This window comes from Impatiens glandulifera, chromosome 7 (assembly GCF_907164915.1).
Source record: "Impatiens glandulifera chromosome 7, dImpGla2.1, whole genome shotgun sequence".
NCBI lineage: Eukaryota > Viridiplantae > Streptophyta > Magnoliopsida > Ericales > Balsaminaceae > Impatiens > Impatiens glandulifera.
In genome coordinates, this window is record NC_061868.1 from 42,218,489 (window position 1) to 42,227,892 (window position 9,404).

General features: G+C 24.1%; 1 protein-coding gene across 1 annotated transcript; it reads left to right on the plus strand.

Moving 5' to 3' along the window:
• Nucleotides 1–7,836: 7,836 nt before the first annotated feature.
• Nucleotides 7,837–8,964, plus strand: LOC124909944 (aspartic proteinase CDR1-like). Its single transcript, XM_047450571.1, has one exon. The coding sequence runs from the start codon at nt 7,837–7,839 to the stop codon at nt 8,962–8,964; it is 1,128 nt and encodes a 375-aa protein (XP_047306527.1).
• The last annotated feature ends 440 nt before the right edge of the window (nt 8,965–9,404 follow it).

Consider the following 9,404-nt stretch of genomic DNA (forward strand, 5'->3'; position numbering starts at 1 on the left):
TTGGCTTACTAAACAAACATTGTTTTTTAAGTTCACAATCCTACCATCAATTCAATTATTATTATTATTATTATTATTATTATTATTATATTAACCATGAAACACACAATTTAAAACAATCCAAACATAAAGAACTCATATACCAAATATTATTATTATTCTTAAAAAGTTCATATATATTAAAAATAAAAATAAAAAATTATTTAAACACACAACGACAAAAAATATATAAAAAGAAAAAAATACTTAATAAATTATCGAACTCGTAAATCCTCGAAAAGAATTATTAACTCATTGACAAACTTTTCTGGTTTCCTAAACGAATATCAGAAAACGTAATAATAATAGTATTATAAATGATACGCATTGGACGACTACAATCATTAAAAGTTCGACAATTTCTCTACAACCAGATAGTTCACCAAAAAATAATTAGGATGGTAACTCAAATATGTATGACCGATATATCAACTGCATCAATCCAAACATAAAGAACTCATATACCAAATATTATTATTATTCTTAAAAAGTTCATATATATTAAAAATAAAAATAAAAAATTATTTAAACACACAACGAAAAAAAATATATAAAAAGAAAAAAAATACTTAATAAGTTATCGAACTCGTAAATCCTCGAAAAGAATTATTAACACATTGACAAACTTTTCTGGTTTCCTAAACGAATATCAGAAAACGTAATAATAATAGTAATATAAATGATACGCATTGGACGACTACAATCATTAAAAGTTCGACAATTTCTCTACAACCAGATAGTTCACCAAAAAATAATTAGGATGGTAACTCAAATATGTATGACCGATATATCAACTGCATCAATCCAAATTTCTCAGTAATTATCCAAAGATTCGGACATCACCCAATTAATCTCAATAATACTTCACAAAAGACTCCAAATATTAGTCATCCATCGACAATGCAAAAGTAAGTGAGTTACTGATTCAATTTTTTTCGTGTCACATATATACGACTAGCTATAACACAACTTTTTCATACATATCATCCGTAAGAACTACACCGTGAATAACACTAATCTAAAAAATGAGATATTTGATGAAATTTTTGACTCCCAAAGTTTTTCTCAACAAAAATTATATGGAATCATCCTAGCGAACACTTTATAGCAATGCCTCACATGGAAACTATCAATATTTTGTCAACGCATAACGTCTTGTTTAGACGGTGACACTTGCTTGCGTCCTACCCAAAGTAAAACTTTATTATGGGACGAAGTCTCCATAATATTTAATCTCCTTCTATATATAATTCGACTTCTATATATAATTCGACTAGCAAAACTACTAGACCGAATCAAACTTTTCTTTAACTGTGTTATTTCTACATATATCAATGGAAGCAAGCTCATGATACGTCGTAGCTAGATTTTCGACACTACACAAAATGTCATCCCAAAAACTAATTGAAGAACCACCCTACAATGAATATTGTATCGTAATTTAGCACCAATGATGTACTAAAATATGTTGACGAAAGACCACAAATTGTGAACCCAAACACATTTTTCAATTTTATCCTTTTATTCAAAAACAAAATATAAGAAAAAAATGTCTGAATTATTAATATTATTTTGAAAAAAAGACCAGCCATCTTTAATACTAAAAAAAGGCAATTAGAGAGGTCTAATCTTTTCAACTTCTTTAGAGATTATAGAACAATACTAATATTTGTTAAAAACGATTATATATATTAATTATTATTTTTTCTCTTTTAAATAAAAACAATTTTTTTTATTATGTTGTCCACGTTTATATTTTTATATATATATATATATATTTAAAATAATTAAAACATTTATTTTTATATATTTACAAAAAAAAAAATGTAACTTTGTATTTGAACTTTTATAATTTGATTTACTATATTGTATTATAATATATATTTAAAAAATAATAAAAATAAAATAAAGAAATAATAAAAGTTAAATATGTCTAAATTAAAATGAGAATGAAGACTAAACTTAGTCTCAGGTTAAGATAGAAAGTTAGGATAGAAAGGTAAAGCAAAGACTAAAGACTGATTATCCCCCTTCTCATTTTTGACCGTTTGTACTATTCAAATTCTTTAACAATAAAAATATAGTTGAATAATTTAAAAACAATTAATATTTTACCAAATTAAATTTCTAATTTACTAATATTGTAACCTTGTTTTAACATTCTCTAATTGATCTCTTATTAGGCTTTACTTAGAACATTTTATATCGATATTATCCTTTTGACATTTCCTAACCGTCCTTTCATATTACTAATTGCGTGACTAACACTAAATAAAATATATTTAAAATTTTAATTTAAAAACACCTAATATTCCACCAAAATAAACTTTGACTTACTAATATTATTACTTCATTATTTGAAGTATTCTTTAATTGATCTCTCATATTCTTTGAGTAATTTGTACAGATACTTTTAACAATATTATCAAAACAATAAATTCACATACGCATTTACATAGGGACTCACATATGCTATCTTACTTTTACTTTTGACATTTCCATCTACCACAAATTTACACGCATTTCAAATATGAAAGGTGAACATTATAACCATCCAACTATTTGACTATTTGTGATTATTAAATTTAATTTAAAATTGTATATATATATATATATAAATTTTTAATCATTGTTAATTAAACATATATAAAATATATAATGAAAAAAAGAAAATTAATTAATTATATAAATAATAAATATATTGAAAGTATATAAATATTTTTTTAATAATTTATTTGGAAATTTGAATTAAAGAATAAAGTAAAATTATTTTTAAAATTTAATATATAATTATATTAAATTAATTAAAAAATTAAAATAATGAAATAATAGATAAAAGATATAATGAATAAAAGAAATTAATTAAAGAAAAATTTTTAATTAAGAAAGAGAGTAAGAAATGAGAATTAAAATACTTGTTGACTTGGATAATATGTGGATGATTTTATTGAGCTCAAAATTTTAAGCATCATTAATTAATTATTTATATATATATATATATATATATATATATATATATATATATATATATATATATATATATAAAAAGATGGATATCGAAAATATAATGAACTGCCCAGGTGAAAATGAATCATGTTCAGAAATTTAGAGTTTAGAAGATATTGTCGGTAAGAACCATGCAGAGGATGGCGACGAATATGATACGGTGTCTTTGAAGTAGGGATGACAATGAGGCGGTTCAGGGCGGGGAATGCATTTACCATCCCCGCATCATTTTTGTTTCGGAGATTTTTTTAATACCATTCCCGTCCCGTTCGGTTTTATTCAATTTCGGGGAATCCCCGCGGAGCACAGTTAATAAAATATTATTTTAAAAAATAATAAAATTGTAAAATAAAATTATATAAACGAATTTTTTAAATATAATATATATTGAAATATATTGAAAGTTTATATTTTTATAAAGAAATTAACTTAAAACTCTTATAAAATATAGTGAATAAATAAATATAATGGTAATTTAATATATTTAAATATATTTATAGTGTTCGGGGTAGAAACGGGGTGAGATCGGGGCGGGGGATACAAATATCATCCCCGCTCCATCCTCGTTCAGTTTTGGGGAAAAACCGTCCCAAACAGGGCAATTCGGTCCGTTTTTCACGGGGCGGTTTCATATTATCATCCCTGCTTTGAAGCATATTACGTGAAAGGAAGCATATATGGCGTCGAACACTCTTCACAACTTTATGATACAATACAAAATTACATCACCTGAGTTATTGGATGCAATAAAAGTTAGATATGAGTTCCAAATAGACTTGAACTTTAAAGAAAATTAGACAAGTATTGAATCATATTTCAATAAAATGTACTATATGTTTTCATTTTCTATAATTATTAATTTATGACCTTTTTGGGATCGAAAATTATAAAAGAATCTCTCGAAAAATATTATTTTAATATTTTATCAAGTTTTTCAATTTTTACATTGACCTAAGTCATATCGGATAAATTTATTATTTTAGAAAATTTATTAATTTACCATATATATTATTTTAAAGAGTTTCTATACTATGTACTGTATTATAATATATATTTAAAATAATAAAAATAAAAAAAAATAATAAATTAAAAAGTTAAATAAGTCTAAACTAAATTAAGAACGAAGAATAAATGACCCAATTTTTAATACTATATTCATTTTAGATTTTATTTTTTTTTCATAATTTTATGTTTAAATAAATAAGTTATATTAAGTGTAAATGAGTTTTATTTATTTATTATATGATGCTTGAAATTTAAATTGCATAATTTTTATTTTTAATTCAATAAAATATATGACATTTAATAATTATTTAACAAAAATGTAACATATTTATGTAAAAAAATGTTTATTAGAAAACAAATTCAAATAATTAAAATTATTAAAGTCCTGACTTCAAACTTTTGAAAAAATCAAATTAGAGCACAACAGTTATTTTTAAACTATCTTCTTTTATTGTTAAAATATATATATATATATATATATATATATATATAAATAAGCTTAAACTGTTCAAATTTGTTAAGAATAAAACAAATTTAAATATAAAATAATAAAATTAATAATAGTACAAATAAATTAATGTTCCGAATGATCTCATTTTATAAGTAAAATTTAATTTAAAATTAACATAAATATTACTGTAATATTTAGTAAATTAAATATTACTTTAATCTTAATTCTATAATTTATAAATTTCAAAGATATTTTTTAATTTAATATATTATCTCTACTTTAAATAATGACCATCATATCTTTATACCATATAATAATCATAATATTTTATTTCATGTTCCAAATTTGAAATTCCCATAATACAACAACTTCAAAATCGATAATATTATATCATATTTTTCAAAAATAATATTGATAATGGTTAAATAAGAATATAGTTTAATTTTTCATTTAAAAACAACTAATATTCTAACAAAATAAAATTTTAATTTATTAATCTCGATTCTTGTGACTAACAATCTCTCTTCGAACCATAAAATTAGGACTCACGCATACTATTATATCTTCTTTCAAAGATAATATTAATAATGGTTAAATAAAAATATAGTGAAATCATTTAAAAACAACTAATATTCTACCAAATTAAATTTCTAATTTATTAATATTGTGACCTTGTTTTGAACATTCTCTAATTAATCTCTTATTAGGCTTTACTTAGAACATTTTATATCGATGTTACCTTTTTGGCATTTCCCAACCGTCCTCTCATATTACTAATTTCGTGACTAACACTAAATAAAATATATTTAAAATCTTAATTTAAAAATAACTAATATTCCACCAAAATAAACTTTTACTTAATAATATTATTACTTGACTTTAAGTATTAGAACCGTTACTGTTGTTCCTTTACTATCAGTAACAGTTTTCGAAAACCGTTACTAATACCTGTGAAGTTTCTGTGACGGTTTTAAGTCGGCTAGAACTGTTACTGTTGTTCCTTTACTATCAATAACGGTTTTTAAAGCCGTTACTGATACCTGTGAAGTTTCTGTAACGTATTTTTTAGTAACGATTGGTAACGGTTTTATTTGCCGTTACAATTATGTTTCAGTAACGGCATTCGATACTTTCAGTAACGGTTTTCGCACTTACTGATACTTCTTTTTCTACTAGTAGCCATCACATCAAGTATCCACATGCACCATTAATTTCGTTTTATTATTTATAACTTGGCATTAAATATGACTCAAACTCTGGTCTCAAATATGATAGGTGAACATTTTAACCATCAAACCACTTATGATTATTAAATTTAATTTATAATTGTATGTACATATATATAAAAATATTTAATCATATATAAAATATATAATGAAAAAAGAAATTAGTTAATTATATAAATAATAAATATACAGAAGTTATAAAAATAATTTTTTAATAATTTATTTTAGAAATTTAAATTAAATAATAAAGTAAAATTATTTTTAAAATTTAATATATATTTATATTAAATTAATAAAATATAATGAAATAATAGATAAAAGATATAATGAATAAAAAAATTAATTATATATATGTGTATATATATAATAAGGAAAAAAAATTAATTAAGAAAAAAAGAATAGTATTCAGGTGAAAATAAATCATGTTTAAAGATTTAGAGTTTAGAAGATATTGTGGGTACTTTATTGAGAACAATGCAGAGGATGACAACGAATATGATACGGTGTCTTTGAAGTTTATTACGCGAAAGGAAGTACTTATGTCGTCGAATACTCTTCACAACTTTATGATACAATACAAAAATACAACATTTGAGTTATTTGATGCAATAAAAAAGTTAGGTATGAGCTCCAAATAGACTTGAACTTTAAAGGAAACTAGACAATTATTGAATCATATTTCAATAGAGTGTAATATATATTTTTCATTTTCTATGAATTATTAATTTATGATTTTCTTGGAATCGAAAATTATAAAAGGATCTCCCGAAAAAATATTATCTTAATATTTTATCAAGTTTTTAAATTTTTTATATTGGTCTAAGTTGGGACCGGACAAATTTATTATTTTAGAGAGTTTATTAATTTACCGAATATTAATTTACAGAGTTTCTAATATATATATATATATATATATATATATATATATATATATATATATATATATATATATATATATATATATATATATATATATATATATATGAGGAGTGATAGAGAGAGGGAATTTGGTGAGGGAATTTGGTGAGAAAATGACTTCATTGGTTAGAAAATGTAAAAGTGGGAGGAAAGAGAGAAAAAAAGAAATTATTTGATTTTTTCAGCTAATAAGATTATGCTAAGTCAATCCCTCACCAAATTCCCTCACTAAATTCTCTCGCCTAATCATTTCTCATATATATATATATATATATATATATATATATATATATATATATATTTAAAATAATAATAAAAAAACTAATAATAAATATAAAAGTTAAATAAGTCTAAACTAAATTAAGAATGAAGAATAAAAAAGTTAATTTTTAATACTATATTCATTTTAGATTTTTTTTTATAATTTTACGTCTAAATAAATTAGTTATATATATATATATATATATATATATATATATATATATATATATATTAAGTCTAAATGAGTATTTTTATTTATTATATGATGGTTGAAATTTAAATTACACAATTTTTATTTTTAATTCAATGAAATAGATGACATTTAATAATTATTTAACAAAAATATATCATATTAAAGTATGTGAAAAAATGTTTATTTGAAAACAAATTCAGATAATTAAAAATTATTAATGTCCTAATTTCAAACTTTTGAAAAATTCAAATTACAGTACAACAATTATTTTTAAACTATCTTCTATTTATTGTTACAAAAATATAAAAACAAAAAATTTATAAACTTAAACGGTTCAAATTTATTAAGAATAACAAATTTTTAAATATAAAATAATAAAATTAATAATATTACAAATAAATTAATGTTCCAAATGATCTCATTTATAAGTTAAATATAATTTAAAATTAATATAAATATTACTGTAATATTTAGTAAATCAAATTTTATTTTAACCTTAATTCTACCTTCTATAAATTTGAAAGATATTTTCTTAATTCAATATATCATCTCTACCTTCAAAAATGACTATCATATCTTTATACCATAAAATAATCCTAATCTTTTATTTCATATTCCAAATTTCAAATTCTCATAGTACAACAACTTCAAAACCGATAGTTTTTACTACTAATCTCATCCATCGAGATTCACTAAAATTGACATCGTACAATGGACATGTCAACGGAACTTACCTTATGGAAAGAACCATTAGTCGTTCTAGTTCTCGCTTGTCTCATTTGAAATCCATCATGAAACTCCACGACAACCATTCGGCGGAAACTACTAGCATGGAAACGACAATGGTGGCTTCTCCTGGTTTATCGTACCTCATGGAGGTTTACGTCGGCACACCGCCAGTCAAACAAATGATGTACGCGGACATGGGGTCCAGCGTGTCATGGATTCAGTGCCTTCCATGCGAGAATTGTTTCCATCAAGCTCTACCCATATTTAATCCTTATGCGTCAGCATCATCTCAAATATTGCTAGATTATGAGCATGAGTGTATGTTATTAGAAGACAAACGTGATTTAACTAAATCAAATGGAGTATGTAACTATGCTTTCGGTGGCAATTCATATACCCGTGGGGTACTATATAAGGAAACTTATACACTTGGGCCCACTTCCATCACTCACGTTGCTCTAGGGTGCGGGCATGACAATGTAGGACAATATGAGCAACAGTGCACCGGTATAATTGGGCTTGCAGATAGTCCTCTCTCATTCATTGGTCAGACTGATGATTTTCTTCATGGAAGGTTTACATACTGCCTAGTATCTGATCAATTCGGTTCAAACCCAGATGCAAGGACTAGTAAGATTAGCTTTGGACATAGTCCGGAAGGGACTATTTCCACCTGGTTGTGGAAGATGCGAAACAAACCAAACTATTATATCATATTGAAATCATTCATCATTGGAGATACAGTAATTCCAATGGGAGGACTATCCGCTAACTTCATGTTGGACACAGGCTCTGCTCTAAGCTATTTGCCCACCAAAGCGTATCGAATATTGGTGTATGCATTAAAAGAAGGGATTGGTGAAAAACCATTAAATGTTCGTAATGAACTTTGCTATAAAATTAACACCAGTATCCCTATAATCACCCTCCAATTTGATAATGGCCCTGAATTAGTTTTGTCAAAGAAGAACACTTTTATTAAATACGAAAATATGGTGTGTCTGGCAATAAAACCAGATAATGCTTTATCCATATTGGGGAACCGAGCACAAATAGACTTCTCAATTGGAATTGATATTCACCGTCGGATGGTCTCTTTTGATCCAACTGATTGTTCAACCCATGTAATGCCATAGTCTCATAGAAGAGAGACTCCAATAATAAGATTAATTTTTTTTTTTTTTTATTTGTTTAGGGATAGCTCTCCTATTACAATCTATTTTAATAATATATTAAATAAGAGCTTTTATTTTATTTTTATTTTTCAGCACTTTCTATCATCTACACCCACAAATTAACTTAATGTTTTTTTTTATTGAGAATAAAGTCGTGTTTTTTAATATGTGATGTGAATTGACTTTGTGATTAGACTTTTATTTATTTGTTGGATGGACAACTATTTACTTAGATTATCTTTTAGTTTTATGTTTTCAAACAGAATATCCAAATTAATATAAATAAAAAAGGAGACAATTTTTTTAAATGTATGAATTTGGCCTAAACTTTATGAAGGATTATTTTGAATTTGTTTAAAGAATTGAGATTCATTGAAAAATGCAATCGAAAAGAAGTTATA